The 17759-nt window shown below is 39.2% G+C and overlaps 1 protein-coding gene across 1 annotated transcript in view; it reads right to left on the bottom strand.

Annotated features, from left to right (window-relative positions):
* LOC122792418 (trichohyalin-like) overlaps positions 1-17759 on the bottom strand; it is a 261589-nt gene that overhangs the window by 84127 nt on the left and 159703 nt on the right. The window contains exon 16 of the mRNA XM_044060207.1: positions 7211-7387. Coding sequence (XP_043916142.1) covers positions 7211-7387 — 177 coding nt within the window. The remainder of the gene's footprint in view (positions 1-7210; positions 7388-17759) is intronic.

Genomic DNA, 17759 nt, shown 5'->3' with positions numbered 1-17759 from the left:
AAGTGAGAGGGGTATGAGCAGAGGATTTATGAGTTGCATATAACCAGAGTAGGCATGGGGGGAGGACTTGGGAGACCAGCTGGGTGGTAGGCACGCAGCAGACTATTTACAGAGTAAAGTGAAAGATCATCCTTCCTTGTTAGGGTTTAGGTTATTTTATTACCCACAAGGCTTGTTCTGCTCTAACCAGGTATAGCTTAAGGGCTTTAATGAATTGCAGAAGATTATGGGAGTACTGAATGGAGGCAGGTACGGATTGCAAATTTTAAGAGTTGGGCCCACAGGAGCTATGACTGCTGCATTTTTTGCTTGATGTGGCAGAGTGTAGGGCTGGGATGTGGTTTGCATGAGACCACATATATATGAGTCTAATTCACTTGACAGAAAACTCATTTGGCAGAATTTCATTTCACCGAGACCAAAATACCTAATTTTCAAAAGTCTGAAAACTCATTTCACTGAAACTAATTTCACTAAAAGCTTACAATGCTGAATTTCAAAATACTAAATTTTAAACCACAGACATGCACACTTACAACAGCAATGATCAACTCTTTCCAGAACTTAAAACTACTTACTTGCCCTCTTAACAGAAACCAAACAATATAAACCAGTGCCCCCAACCCCATCCCTAACTATATATACTAACTCCAGGAACACACTACAGTGGGGAAAAGGGCATATAGCTTTTAATTGCCTTACAGTACTCTACACACTGCCACTACTGCTGGGAATGCACAAAACATCTGCCATATTACTTTAGATACTTCACATAAAAATGTAGAGACATACCCACATTTAGAAACACTACAACACTACTTTTTACATGACTATCGGTATTCTGACAGTCAGCACTTTAAGTTACAGTAATTCTTTTTATCACAAGCAAGTCACAAGTGAAGGGAAACCCACATCATGTCTATGGCTTAAAATTCAGTGAAATGAGTTTCAGTGAAATGAGTTTTCAATCTTTTGAAAATTATGTATTTTGGTCTTGGTGAAATGAAATTCTGCTAAATGAGTTTTCCGTCAAGTGATGTAGACCTATATATATATATATATATATATATATATATATATATATATATATATATATATATATATATATATATATATATATATATATATATATATATATATATATATATATATATATATATATATGTATCAGTTTACTATCATTATGTCGACGATCAGAAATATTTTAAACTAAAATGACGGTCAGAATTGCCGAAGCTAAATGTGGCCAAGACTGGAAATGTCAAAAAGCTGTAATTAATGTCAAAGGATTTCGTATTCGACATTTTGGACATTAAACATAACTGCCAAGTGTTTCCAAGTAATCAAAAACATCCCATCTCCCTTACAATAAGGTTGTGATCGTAACTTCCACAGTCCCAATTATAGAACACCATCTGTAAGTGCTGCTTGTCTGTTGTTTATGTGAAAACCGGAAATCCCAAACAAAAGCGAATACTATGTTTACAAAGCCTTGTATAAGTGAACATCTAAATAACTACCATGCACAAGAATGCACATAACTTGCAGAAATGCCTCAAAAAATGTTACTAATAATGATGTCACAAACGTCATGCAAATAACTATATATTACTTTGCATACATTCAAAACGAGCAGTGATGGGCGATTAATTGAACAAATCCTTCTGGTGAAAATTGTTCACATTTGCATAGCAGTTTTTTGAACATTGCCTCGTTTTCAACCAACCTCTAGTTTGGTGAAGAAGGAACACAACACAGCATTCTATTCTTTCAATCCTCTAAATGGTTTTGCTCCAAACTTATGGTATGCAATACAGCCATAATATACAGAGTTTTCTTTCCTAATAGGCTCCTTAACCAATAATGCCAACCCCCCAACATATTGAGTTCTTCGATACCCTTCAGTACAAGTGTCCGAGTGATTCAAAAGTACATGTCAAAAACCATGGTTGCCTTTATGAGGTACAATCACATAAACCATAATGCTGCGGTCTCCTTAGCATGTAATTATTTTTAAAAAAGTCACATAATCCTGTACCATTCTCAGGCATTGTCTGCTCAATACTATTAAATGTAGGCAATACAAACTCTGGTGAGACAAAAGCCAAAGCCGGAATCTGCTTACATAACAGTGCAAACTTGGTATAATTCCCATACAATGTAGTTAAATTTAATTTCTGTATCTGGCGCCATAATATTTGACAAAAATGAAACCAACAGCCCTTCGGAACACTGTCAAGGAGATTTCTACTAATATTATTGACTGCTCCCTTCTCAAAGTCGCTTAAAATCATCCTAGGCCTCAATGTCAGATCAAAATTACTACATACCCAAAGCAATGTTTTCCAAAATTGGTCATAACAGTCTTCACATTTCGATGGAAGAATACCATAGACAACAGGCACCACTTTACTTCGTACCTTCTAAATTACAATGCACTGAGTATACTAGCTTGCATTCAGAAGTACTTATAGGAAAGTCCTATCACCTAACACAAACCGAGATGCAGAAAGTAGTCGTAAATTGCCTTCTGTAGTTAAGATAACATCAGATGTATTACTTCTAAATGAACTGTGCTTAATAATAAAATGCCCTTATTTCCGTGGTAACATATCTGGGGCCAGTTCTTTCAATGACGTAAGTTGAACAGCAGGTATGGTTCGTTTATTTCTCCTTAGCCTATGAACCACCTGCTTTAACGTGATGGTATTAAGCAATGTAGTTACTACATCTGTGGAAGTTCCTGCAAGGACTTCCGACATTATTTTACACAGTTCTTCCACTGTTTGTTCTGTTCGCAGCTTAATTTTCTCACAAACCTTCAGCTGTTCTACCATCACGACATCTGGACCATGAAAATGTCCAGTACTCTTTTTTTAATTTATCACTTGCTGGCAATAATTCCATTACACAACGTCCTTTACATTTACCAGTGCTTTTCAATATACAGCACCAATATCACTTACTATCATTACATTTCTCCAAGTAGTATTCATATCCTTCTACACAAAGTACACTACAGCTTTTCCGAGACATTATTGTGGAATACTTCTCTGCAATAGTACCAGGAATACTGTCTGAAATATTATCACCCATTGTATAATGAGATGAGCCTAGAAAGATAAATTGAATGTAATATTGACTATATTGCCAAGGAGGTTTGCACAAATGCTTCAGATGATATACATACTGATGGTTAGAATGTCAGGTACCTCGATAAACTACGATTCTAATGGTATAGCATATTATAACTATATCCTCAGTGACTTTAAAGTAGTCTGCCACAGTGATAGATCACAAATATATACGTCAGCATGTGGAAAGCACGTCATCGATGTACAAAACACCAAGTACATTACTGCAAATTCAACAATGCCGAATAGCACAATTGCTTCGTGCATCTGGATGTCGAGGATATAAATATACATTTGTACATTCGATATTTCAAATTTTGACATTACCAGTGTCGGACAGGTAAACCTTGCTATTATCATAGTAAACCTATATATAGCTATATCTATCTCTGTCTCTCTCTCTAGATATATATATATATATATATATATATATATATATTTTTTTTTTTTTGTATCACACATATTATAGACGTAAATACATCTTGCAATCTCTCTCAATACACACACACACAGGAAATGGGGGACTGTTTTTTCAGGTGTCAGTGGCAGAATCAGATTAAAATCTAATGCATTTACATACTCAAAAGTATAAGATACTACCTCAGTTGCACAAAACTGATAAACTCATGAGTGGCTGTTTGACAAAATTAGTCTTTTGTTCAGAGGGAAATGGCCCACCATACCTTACAATCTTTTTATTTAATATAAACACTGACAAAAACATATCGCATGTCTGCAGATCCACAGCTGGCTCATCTGACACTTAGGGCCAGACTCAGGTCTTTAAAGAGTAAAAAAAAGGTCAGCTCCATTAGACTGGCACTTCAAGACAAATACAATAAAGAGCTGGGGCAGGGAAAAGGTGTGTAACAGCCCCCGAAGAAGTCCTTCTATAACATGCCCCCTACTGATTCTCTCTGATCTTCAGTGGAAGAGTAAAATAAAAAAACAAACACTTTTGTTGTTTATTAAAACAGTAGTTGGCTTACAATAGCTTACCCCACACAAAAACTCCCTTCTACTGAACTTCAGAAATGCAAGAACAGGAATGCAGGAACTGCAGTTTTTGATCACAACCCCCAGCACCTTGCACCCAAGGCAGCTGCCCCCGTCACCCACCCTTGCTATGCTTCTGTACAGCTGTGACAAATCTTGCAACATCCATCATCATTGAAATGACACTAATAAAATACAGCTAGATTTTAACAAACACTTACTATACAATTACTATTAATTAATCCTAGTGGTTGTGGATGTTTTTTAAAATTTGTTAACCTGGGTAGAGTACTGACAGAGAGGCCCAATTTGGGGCACAATCTGGTTGTAAAGCCCAAAGAAGTGTAAACAGTGATACAGCTTTAATAATACAATGTTTCAGTTAAGAAGTATAGGAAAACTTGAGGAACTGTTTATTACATTGATACTAAACTTTACATTTTAATGTAAAAAAGTTGAAAATTAATGCCAGCAATAAAGCATTCTGGCTGTAAACTGTACCAGGAAACAGGTATGGCCTACCAGACTGTGTTATTAAACTACCTTTTAGGGTGCAGGTCAGTTTAGCAGGTTGAGGTTTGATTAGGATGACTGGGAGGAGTTTCAGGGGCAGAGGATGTGTGAGTAGGCAGGGGTAGAGGGGTAGGGGAGGCTGACGGGACTGCACACATGGTAGATTCAGAGTGGACTATGCACTGAATGGAGTGGAAAAGCATAGTTTCTTGTTAGAGTTTAACTTATTTCATTAATTATAAGACTTGCACTTCTTTAAACAGGTACAGTTATGGGCATTCATTAACTGAAGTACAGATCAGGAGAGTCCCAAATGGAGGCATGTACAGATTGCCAGATGTTAGGGTTGGGACCAGAGGAGCTATGGTTGCTGCATTTTCTACTTGTTGCAGTACTTTGTAAGGCTAAAATATGGTTCAGGTGAGACCTGAGATTGTGGATTCTTTCACTTACAGGTAAATCTACCAATCAGACAAGAGCAGGAGATTTGTTTAAGTATTGGAAGAAACTAACATGATGATAGGCTCTCTAGTTGAGGAGGAGTCAATTAGCCCTTTTAAAGATTGAGCAATTCTGCATTAATGTAAGTGCTGGGCAGATGAAGTGGTACTTTTGTGAAGTAGTTTGTAAGGTTATAAGATTTTTCTTGTAGGGAGAGGAAATTATTCAAAGTGCATATTCAAATTAGATGAGGAGAATCCTTTACCTATGTCTTCTTTTCAACATGGGAAAAAAATGGAAGTGCTTTCTCACTTAGCATTCTATAATGTCACGTGGCTGACCATATGAAAAGCACAAAACTTGCCCAATACCCCACATGTACACGTCTTACTGCTCACGTAACACACAGGAAAGAAAGCTTTCCAAATTGCTTTACAAGGTAATATACAGATTCCTACATGTACACAAATAAAGCCATGTTAAAAATGTGAAAAAGCATACTTTTTGCAATCATTATCATCAGCCCCCATTTTCCCATTTTCTACATGGGGTCGGGATATCTGTTAACTGTTACCATCTCTCTCGATACAGTGCCACACTCCTACCTTCTTCAATAGTCATGCCTGACTGTCAGAGATCTTCTTTCACCCAGTCCATCCACTTCTTTGCTGGACGTCGTCGTTGTCTCTTACCTTTTTCCTGTCTGTCCCAAATCTTCTTCTTCAGATTGTCTTCTGCTTTTCTGCACATGTCCAAACCACCGAAATCTGTTCTCTTTGATCTTTTCTGCAATTGGAGCTACTTTCGCTTCTGCTCTTATGTCCTCATTTCTTCGTATGTCCCACAGTGTGCATCCTATCACCTTTCTCAGGTACTTCATTTCCATTACCTCTAGCTTCCTCATCTGCTCTGCCTTTACTGCCCAGGTTTCTGTACCATACGCTAGTACTGGTCACACCACTGTCTTGTATACCTTACTTTTCAGCTTCTTTGTCATTTTTCTATCATAAACTACAACTGAGACTCTATGCCACTTGGCTGCAGCTTCTCTGATTCTAGCTTTTACCTCTTCATTCAGACTTCTCTTTTCCTCAACTACCCCTCCCAGATACTTGAAGCAATTTACCTGTTCCACTATTTTCTCTTCTATCTCAATTCTCAGCTTCTTCTGATTTCCCCACTTTCCTGCCATTACCACTGTCTTATCTGTGCTTAGTTTCATCCCATGTAGCTTCAGTTTTGCATTCCATTCCCCTATCCTTTGCTGAAGTTCTTGCTCAGAGTCTGCCTGTAATGCCACATCATCTACATACAGTATCTTTGTTGATCTGTCCCCTCCAGCCTGTTTGCTAATGTGCTCCATCACCAGTATGAACAGCAGAGGGCTCAGAGCTGAATCCTGGTGCGCACCCACTCCCACTGGGAACCCCTCTGTGAGGCTGAACACTGTTTGTATTTGAGTCATTGGGGTCTTGTACATAGCCTGCACTAATTCGACCAATGTTTCTGGGACTCTGAACCACTGCACTACTGCCCAGATCAGCTTTCTTGGGACCTTGTCATATGCATTCTCCAAGTGTAGTAATGCCCAGTTGGACTCTTTCCCTCATCTCTAGCTTCTTCTCAACTATTTGTTTCACTGCAATCATTGGGTCAGTTGTGCTGCATCCTGATTTGAATCCAAACTGCTCATCTCCCATCTTACATTCTACTACTCCGTGTATCCGTTTATCAATCACCCCCTCCAGAACTTTCATGCAATGTGATAAAAGTTTGATGCCTCTGTACTGCCCACAGTTGTGAATGTCCCCTTTCTTCGTGTACACTGGCATTAGTATGCTATTCTCCAGTCATTGGGGATACGTCTTTCTGTCCACACTGCTATGAGTACCCTCAGGAGTGATTTCTCCCCTATTTCACCCAGCATCTGTATCATACCCGCTGCGACCACATTTGATCCTGCTGCTTTCCCTGACTTTACTTTTTAGTGCTATTCTTACTTCTAGGTTTTCATGGTTCTCATGGTACATGGTTTTCAGGGAAATGCAGAAAACACAGTGAGTGCATTCAGATCTTTATTAATAAAAGCATTTGAATTCTTAACACAAGAACAAGCTGCCCCTTACCTCGGCATGGATCGCTTCTCTTCTTTTATCCATTAACTTTTTGTGCCTATTCTCATCCTTTAGCTTCCTCTCAGTTTTCTCAGGATCAAGGCAGGGCCTCTTTACATCAGTTAGGATCAGCTCTTCTTTGGGTTCATGGCTTTCATTTTGCAGTACACACTTAACATTCTCTGCCACCTTTTGTTAAATAAAAAGTACAGAAAATGTCTATACAAATGCAACTCTTGAAGCATGTAGAATTAATACAACACTTTGATACGTAACAAAAACAGGGAAATAGTAGACTCGTGAATAATACACCAACCCTTATTATACTGTCCTGAAACTTTACAACTTGGGTAGCAAGAGTGATTTGGCATGCATAATTAGACAAATAATCCAATTTATTTCTTTATTTAAGTACTAGCATTTGTTTGCCAGAATTGTCCGACGGGGTGCATGTAAGTACTGTTTTTCAGTGATGACTAGGCAGAGAAGCTTCAACTGAGACAACAGGAGTATACACTATGATCAAAAAAAGAATAATTACTCTTTTTTTAGAATATTGCAAACAAATTATAAACACAAAGCACTACTTTGATTTTAGAAAACAATTTGTAAACAGAGTATTAAATTAAAAAGCAATTCATGACAGTTATTTTGTAGCTGTAATCGATAAGTAAGAAGTACATTTGTGAGTCCAAGCACTTGCATTCCTGAACTGCATATAACTTATATACACACACATAATATATTTGCAGATGAGGTGATAGAGTAGCTTCAGCAGAAGATTAGACACACATCAAGCCAAATGGAAATCTTTGTAGATATTATGTTCGGTGATTACAGAAATGCAAGATATACTGAGGGGAAAGAAGGATGAGGAATTTCAGATTTACTGCACGGTTTGATTTAAGTAAACTTGTCCTTCATAGACTACTTTAGGATAAAAAAATGACAATGGTAAATGCAACACACATGTGACCAGACTGATATGACAGACTGCTTATGAGAACATACATGGGCATTACAACACAAAAATAAGGTAATCAGGTTGAGATACTCTTTGTTTTGGAACATTTAATGTAACTTTAGATTCTTTTTGGGGGGATAGTTAAAAAAGAATTAAGCACTGTCATCTTCAAGACATGTTGCTAGTTACAGTGGTGTATCTTATCAAAGTGTTTTACAGAATAAGTTGTAAAAGGTTGTACTATGGAAACACAAAAAAATATTTTCCAATGAGTCTCATGCAACTGCCTTTTAATATTCATAAAATTGCAAAAATACTGTGTTTTAGTATTAATTTCATTATACTGGGCTAACTATTGTATTGAAAGTAGATTTCTCTTTTTCGAAAGAATACCCATTCTTTACATTTTAATTAGAAAGTACAGTTGTGTAAAATCTTACCATAACAGTAGATGTCTTTCTCTTCACCACTGCAGTATTCTTCACGTTTGGGATCTCATCCCAAGGATAGCCCTACATCCAGCCAGTATACTAAAGCCTTTAGATTCTGTTTCCACTGTACGTTACACGTATGCTCCCTGCACAGGACACAGGATGTAAAAGTAATGTACAAATGCAGTTACCCAGAACTGAACTGCCCCAGTAGAGAACAGTCTCCATAAGACAAATGGAGGCTGTGGGCATCCAAGGGGAGTAAAATGTAGAAGGAAAGGGGGAACCTTGGCCAGGAAGGTAAACAAATCAAAACCCAAAAGAAAATGTGGTACAGGCATTGACTGGTTCTTTGCATATCACATGACTGTTTTGGCACCACTTTCAAACAGCATGTTTGAATTATTTGTTAGATTCTGATGAAGTTCTTGTGTGGATTATTAAAAAAGAATGAAAGTGCTAAGCAAAATTTGTCTGTATTGGTGTCTTCTCTGAAGAGCTGGTACTCATATGATTGTTATTTTGGTTTTGTGTTCTTTATTCTACTCCATTTCTGGATTTTTATTCTGCCTTGGCTTGCACAGCACTCCTGCATGTTTGGACAATCATAGGTTTATAGGTAGGTATTAGGCTATCGGCCCAAGGGCCTAAGTAAGCCTAGCCAACAAGGTTCCCTGGTTTATGCCACCCAAGAAAGTTAATTTCCTGTGCCCCTGTCGAGCAGAGCCACAGAAGTGATCCCAGGGGTGTATTTCCTATTTCCCATCCACTCATCAAGATTTTTCTTGAAGAGTGCTAATGAGGAACTTTGCTTGGCATAGATGGGTAGCTTGTTCCAGAGTATAGGAAGTCTCTGGGACAGGAATCTATCCCTCCAGTATGTCCTGTTTATTGTGGTGACAAGGTTTAGGTCCCTAGAGCGTGTATAGCTTGGAGGGATTGGGATTCCTTTAGGTGTAGCATGTCCAACAGCTCCGGGTTTAACATACATTTATATGTGTTAGAAAAATATATATATTCACATATGTGCTGCCTAGAAAATATATATTTACATACATGCTGCCTAGAAAAATATATTTACATATATGCTGCTTAGGAAAATGTGTATTCAAACATTCAAACATATATAAGTTGTGTGGTCAGATATATAGAGAAATGTGTGCTTTAGACAGGAATAAATGTGCTCAAATCTATATAGGGAACAAAGGCTGAAAAATAGTATGATATGTAATGCATTTAATTCTGTTTTACTAGAATAATAGTAGAAATAAACATATTATTGCTTGAAGCATAAGCTGCAGTATAATTAGAAATTTGGCCTTGGCAGCGTTCAGTGCGGCCTGGCTCATGTCTGTCAGTAAAGATTATTTTGCAAAGTTAGAAAATAATAAATCTGTCTGCATGTGTATCTTTTCCTGCTTCCACCAGAAGAATAGCCTTGTGCACTATCAGAGATAGTGTCCAGCTGGTAAACAAGAGAGGAACAAAGAGAAGCATTAAAGAAGACATGCACCCATTGTATTCGAACTAATCTAAGAGCCTTGAATTGGCTACATCCTCGGAAGGACATTGTGACTGACCAGGTGCTTGCAAGGCTGTAATATTCTCATGGGAAAAGATTTTGAAAAACACCATCTCAGCACTTTTCATAAGTTACTATGATGTAAAGACCCTGTCACTGACCACGTCAGTGAGGTGGGCAAAAGCTGATAGTAGAGTGTATAAAATACCATATGTTGCACCAATAAAATCAGACAAAATTCTGTACAAGTTTGTGTATGGTTTTTTGCCTCCTAATGTACATTAGAGTATTAGAGTATTAGAGTTTTAGATACTTGAGTTTTCCTGCATTACTGTTTGTTATTGACTGTCATTATTTTTTAATGCCAGATGAATTTTACAGTCTGACTTTAACAAATTTATTTAACATTTTGGTCCTAATCGTGCGGAATTCCCTTGGTAAGCTGCAGGTCAGAGTATATAGGTGGCACCAAAACCCTTGGGAGAAGGAAAGACCTCCGACTGAATTGTCGTATCTAAAGAGGCTGTCCACTTGTCTGATCTGTGGCGAAGCGGAAAACTGGATCCTAAAAAGAAGTTTCCGAACAGTAAGCGGGAGGCTCGGGTAAGCAGAATTCCTCTCTTTGTTTTTGTTTTAGATCAGGGACCAGGTTACACTGTGCTATTGCTAAGGTTTGTGATAGCAGGGAGAGGTAGTCAAGTATTGTATCTTGAGTCATAGATCAGGAAGTAAACAAAGCAAAGTAAAACAGTTATTCTAGACACTACTGTGGATACGGGGAATAAGATACCACGTGGTACAAGAGAAAGGGTTACGTAACAGTTCTTTTTTTCTTTCAGAGACATGGGAAATGAATGCACTAAAGGGTCACGTGACCGCTAACAGAAGATGCAAAGTATATGCAATTGCAAAGAGCAGATAATGTGAGATATTTTTCAGATTGGGTTAATAAGTATGACTTTGATGGTAAATTAGATAAAATATCATTAGTAAAACTTTTGAAACAGTTAAAATCTGAGAAGGTCAGGCAAAAACAACAACAGTTGGGCGTTCCTCAAGCACATAGGTGGATTGAGGAAGTGAACCGAAGGGAACAGAAAAATAAAAATGCAAAAGCATTGTTTTTGGACAAAGAGGATAATAATACAATAGTAGCATCGGTCCCTCCCCTACCACCTCCTCCGATGCCTTACTTAGAATATGAAGCGGAGGCGGGCTGGACCCCCACGTTATCCGGAGACAACAGGGATATTAAGACAACCATTTGTAAGAGAACCTATCGAACTAGATCCCGAACACGTCAAACATTTATAGATGTTCAACCAAGCGGAAATTCATTAGATGAGAGTGAGGAAATCTGTCCATTAATTGAAGTACCAAACCCACAGGCAGGACAGGAGGGCCAGGCCTCAACTCTCTTAGTGTATAGACCATGGACACGGAAGACATCCGAAAGCTACAGAGGAATTCCCCATCCAAAAATTAACTTTGAGAAATTTGTACAAGATTTACAGGGCATGAGATTGAGTTACCACCTGAATGGGGAAGAGGTAGAAAAAGTAGTCAGACAAATTTTAGGTCCGGACTGGCACATGATTTGTGGCGCCTGGAATGCCGTGACGACGCAACTCAGGCCACTCCCACATAGTGACGCAGAACTAGATGCTAGATTGAAGGGTCTTACAGACCGCATTACTGAAAAGTGGAAACCTAGGGCAGACTGGACTTGTATTAACCAATGCGTACAACAAGATAATGAAACAGTAGCGCATACTATGGTAGATTATTAGAATGTTTTAATAACCATAGTGGTATGACTATTCCTGAAAATCAAAAGAATGATAGCTCATATGAACAGCAGTTGAAGAATGCATTTTTAAAGGTTGTATTGCCCTATCAATAGCTTCACGAAGCATATGATAGATCACCGAGCAGTAGGCTTCAAGCCTTGCTAGAGTATGCTAGACATGCGAAAAACATTTTAACAGTAAAAAGAAAAGTCTTCACAGCTGAAGGCGGTGCGGAAGTTTTGTAGTACAAACAGCCAAAAAATGCTCAGGGTAACAAACGTTCTGACAGAAACTCAGAATTTTATGAGGACAGGAAAAAGAGGTGAGTGCTTCAATTGCGGTAAGAAGGGACATTTGGGGATTGCAGGAGCAAGGCACCTGTGGAAAAAAAGGATAAAGATGATGAGGATTGACTAGATGGCAGTTATACTGCTCGGCAGTCATTAGGAGAGACTAATGAGCAGGGGAATAATGTAAATGCCTTAGAAGAAACAAATGACATGCAACCGGATGTAGAAGTTGGGGAAAGTGAAGTTTTGGACTTGGCACTACTGAGCTTGGAACTCTATTTAGCAGACACTAAACCGGAAGTTACACTTCTGGTGGAAGGGAGAAGTCAAATTTTGTGTGATTCAGGAGCATCACGAACTTTGATACACCCTTCAAAGTTACGGAACATTCTGAGTCACCCGATTACATATTAGTGAAAGCAGCAAACGGACAACTGTACAGGGAACCACTTTCCCATGATATAGCAATAACTGACCCCATCTCGGGTATAACCCAGAAAAGTAAAATAGTACTTTCTGCCAAATGCCCCATGAACTTATTGGGAAGAGATCTTATGCAACTTTTTGGCATAGCAGTAGTCCCTACCATGAATGGTATGGAGGCACAGAGACAAACTGATACTTTTGTAGTACGATCAGAGGGTGAGGCCTATTATTGGTACAGCCAGGATCTGGTTACAACCGGTCCAGGGGCAGTGACCAAGGAACTGATGAATGTAGCTACCAGCAAGGTGCTTCCCCTCGATGTTGATCAGCAACATTTGTTACATTGTACCCTATATTATTGTAGCACATCAGGACCTGATAAAGAATATGAACAAAAATTGTTCAGGAATCCAAACAGTCTGATACTACGGACTCTATACTGGGACACTGAGGGCAATAGTGTAGTGAGTTGTTCATTGCCTCAGGAGTTCTTGGAATTGTACAAATCCAATAAACTACCGCATGTTAGCCTAACCAAAAACAGGAATGTTAGGTGGGTAGACTTGGGTGACAAAGTGACAAAATGGGAGAAACTAACTGACTTAGAGTTATCGGACTTAGGAGTACAAAACAAAAACTAAATTGGTTAGCGCCCAGCTGTGCACTTACAACAGAGTGAAGACAGCTGACTGGCGTTCTTGATAGAAGAAGAAGAAAAAGCTTTGAGTAAAATACCAAATGTTCTTTGGTCAACAGGGAAATCGGATGTAGGACTTATTCGAACAGCAGGGCCAGTAGTTATTACACCAAAATCGGCCTTTAGACCAAGGAAAAGACAATACCCTTTGAGCAAGGATGCAGAACAAGGAATCAAACCTATCATAATGGCATTACTTAAGGAGGGGATAATGGTAGAATCCTTGGGTTCACCATGTAATACTCCTGTGTTTCCTGTTAAAAAGCAAGCGGGAATGGCGGATGGTACAAGATTTACAGGCGGGGAATGGTCCGGTGATAGCAAGGGCACCAACGGTGCCAGACCATACCTTGTTAAATGATTTGAAGCCAACAAAAATATTTCACCGTGGTAGATATTAGCAATGCATTTTTTTCAATACCTATCCACCCTGACAGCCAGCATTGGTTTGCATTCACATTTCAGGGCAAAAGGTATACCGACTACCACAGGGATATAGTGAAAGTCCAACAATATTGCACAAGAGATGGCTAGCAACCTGGCGGGGTTTTCTCCACCAGGGGGCAGCCAAGTACTACTTTATGTAGATGACATCTTGCTTGCAGCTCCTACCCAGCAGCAATGTAGGGAAGACACAATAGCATTGTTGAAATTCTTAGCTGAGCAAGGGCATAAAGTGAATAAACATAAATTGCAACTTTGGAAAGAACAGGTTAAATACCTGGGATATGTGATATCCAAAGAAGGTAGAACATTAGATGAAGATAGGAAAACAGCAATCTTACAAGCACCTAGACCAACTACCAAAAAGGAAATGATGTCCTTCTTGGGAACGACAAATTTTTGTCGAAGTTGGATACCGAATTATGCTTTAGAAACGGCTCCATTGGCTGATTTAATATTTAAAGCACCAATGGCAGCACAAGAAACACTACATTGGACACCGGAAGCAGAAGCAGCCTTTTGCAGACTAAAACAACTGATAGTTTCATCGTTAGTTTTAGGGCTTCCAAATTACCATAAGAGATTTTTCCAAACTGTAGATTGTAGGCGGGGATATATGACGTCAGTACTGACGCAACAACATGGCGGCAAGCAACGCCCCATAGCTTACTATTCATCACAGTTAGATCCGGTGGCACGATCATTACCACCCTGTGTACAGGCAGTTGTCGCAGCAGCTATGGCAGTGCAAGCTTCGGCCTCAGTGGTATTGTTTCATCCTCTCACGTTGAGAGTACCTCATGCAGTTGCGATAATTTTACTGCAAGAAAAATAGCATTTTTATCCCCTGCCAGACATCTTTCTTGTATGACCATACTATTGAGTCAACCCCATATGACAATTGAACGATGCACGACATTAAATCCATCGACATTACTTCCGATTCCTGTAGATGGCACACCACACAGTTGCCTACAGGAAATGGAACAAATAACCACACCTAGACAAGATCTTACTGATGTGCCCTTAGCCGATGCAGAGGTGACATTTTATGTGGATGGGTCCTGTAGACGAGGTCCTACGGGAAAGAACCTAGTGGGTTATGCAGTAGTGACTGATAACGAAATCATAGAAGCACAACCCCTGCAACATAACCCGTCAGCTCAAGCAGCAGAATTGATAGCTTTGACACGTGCTTGCACTCTAGCGAAAGACAAATGTGTTAACATATATACTGACAGTCAGTATGCTTTCTCTACAGTGCATGTCTTTGCACAACAGTGGCAAAACATGAGAATGATAACATCTACTGGCAAACCGATTAACCATGCACAATTGATTTTGAACCTGTTAGATTCTATTCAGTTACCCACTAGAATAGCTATCTGTAAATGTGCAGCCCATACCAAGCAACAAGATAGAATTTCAAAAGGGAATGCTCGGGCTGATGCAGCTGCAAAGCAAGCTGCCTCAGACCTAGAAACTGTGTTTTTAAATGAAGAACTACAACCTTCTGAGACTCTAGATTTAGAAATGTTAAAAACAATGCAGACATTCGCTAGAAAAGCAGAAGTGGATAAAACGAGGAGCAATCCTTGAAGAGGGACTGTACATCTCCAAAGAGAAAAAAACAATATTGCCATCTAATTTATTTAGATATGCAGCTTTGTTGAGTCATGGGCAGAGCCATGTCTCAACAGGGGGGATGGTACAGTTAGTTAACAAAACATTCCAAACATACGGATTTACGAATTATACACAAAAATTTTGTGCAACATGTCATATTTGTAGCAAACATCATGCACAGGGAGCATTTAAACCGCGAGGAGCTTTCCAACACCACCCTATCCGTTCCATACTATTTGTATGGATTTCATAGAACTGAATAAATGTGAAGGGAAAAATACTGTTTAGTGATCATAGATATGTTTTCAAAATGGGTAGAAGCTTTTCCAACCAGGAATCCGGATGCAGCAACAGTAGCAAAAGCCTTAGTGAAAGAAATCATTCCTAGATTTGGCATACCGGAAAGAATCTATAGTGACAATGGAACACATTTGTAAACCAGACAATACACCAGCTTGGGAGAATTTTTGGGATTTCTTTGAAAAACCATTGTGCTTATCACCCTCAGTCAGCAGGACTGGTGGAGAGGTACAATGGAATTTTGAAAAACAAGTTGAGAAAATTGATGAGTGAGACTCAAAAGACTTGGATTTGCTGTCTGCCTTTAGCACTGCTGAGCATGAGAACTGTTCCAAATGTAAGGGCTTGACCCTTTGAGGTAGTGTTTGGAAGAGCATATTGTGTGCCACAATGGAAGGCCCTCATGCCTGCAGAGCTGGAGGCCGATGGCTCATTAGCTAGTTATATGAAGAAATTGTTAACAAATAAGACTGTTTTGCAGTTGAACTCTTTTTCAGATAAACGAGAAGCAAAACCGGAGGCCGTGCTGACCCCGGGGTCCTGGATCTGGCTGAAAGTCATCAAAAGAAAGAACTGGGCGAGTCCAAAGTGGGAAGGTCCGTACCAGGTACTATTGGCAACACCTACTGCAGTAAAAATTGCTGAGAGATCATCTTGGGTTCATTTGACGCACTGTAAACCACTCAAAGAATTTAAATTGGACACTGACATTCCACAGATACAGGATGGCCAGAGGCAGAGTGAATAAAAATGTGAAGCAACCCCAAAGACATTGGTTCACTGGCCTGCTGATCATACATTTATTAACCATGTTTATAGTGACCTTTTGTTGTTATGGTTTTTCTTGCATATAACTACAGAAGTGAAATTGATAAAACGTGATGATGGACTGGCTATAGACTGGCACCCGAACTTCAACACATACCTGGCTATGAAACGAGTCTATGTAGAGACTATGAATGTTTCAAATTGCTGGGTTTGTACTGCAATACCCACAGCATATGGAGGACTTTTAATGTCTGCTGTCCCCCTGGGGATAAATGAAACTTGGGAAAACCTATTATTTGACACGGGTACTGTGAGATCACAAGACAAAGTGGCATTATATTTACCGTTACTCAGAAAGGAATTGTTTGTTTTGTTAAAAATGACACACTCCAGGTTGGTTGGAGTAACTGTAACATAACTGTGTCTTACAAATGTTATATAAAACCTGTAGACCAAGGTACTAGTTGTAGCACGAACTATGGTTCGTATTTAAGCTTGATGAAAACAACATTGAGAGATGTGCAAAAAACTCCTGAAATATATAGACAATTATCTGTTATAGATAAAAAAATGTTTCATTCAGGGTTAACCCGCATCAGTACTAAAGTAGAAAACTGTTATTTTGTTTGTGGGAAAAAGGCCTATAAATGGTTACCTGAGAATTGGTCCGCCAGTTGTTTTGGGTTATCTGGTTCCAGCCATAAGACATACTGCAGAATTGCCCTGGGTAAAATAATGTGAGAAATATAGCTCAGCAAGCCGAGAATACAGTCAGAAAACCTGCTAATCCAGTGGGTAAGATTGAAGCAAGCTGGAAGGATCATTCGGCTGTGAAGGACAAAGAAAAATTGACTCATATGGACTTGAGTGACAGTGTTATATCCTGGGCTGGGATATTCCCAGCCTACGGAGCAGTCAAATCGATTTGGGAACTGAGGAAATTGTCAAAACTCCTCGAAGTAATGAGCAATGCGACTTTTTCCGCTCTTGAACTTGTGACTGATGAAATGAATGCAATGAGAACAGTCATGTTACAGAACCGAATGGCTCTCGACTTCACCCTAGCGGCGAGAGGTGGTACGTGCGCTTATCAAAGAAGAATGCTGTGCGTACATTCCAGACAACCAACATGAAATCAATGATCACCTGGAGGTAATACAGCAGGTGTCAGCAATGGCAGAACCAGGCCCAAACCCACTGACAAACTTTTTCCAGAATCTATTTGGGGGGTGGGGGTCGGTCCTTATGAATATTCTGATAGCAATTTGTGTAGTACTGCTCATAATTGGAGCATGTGTCTGCT

Source organism: Protopterus annectens, chromosome 1.part2 (genome assembly GCF_019279795.1).
Source record: "Protopterus annectens isolate FY-2018-M chromosome 1.part2, PAN1.0, whole genome shotgun sequence".
NCBI classification, from domain to species: Eukaryota; Metazoa; Chordata; order Ceratodontiformes; family Protopteridae; genus Protopterus; species Protopterus annectens.
The sequence above is the reverse complement of the archived record's forward strand: the minus strand, read 5'-3'. Positions and strand labels throughout refer to the sequence as shown.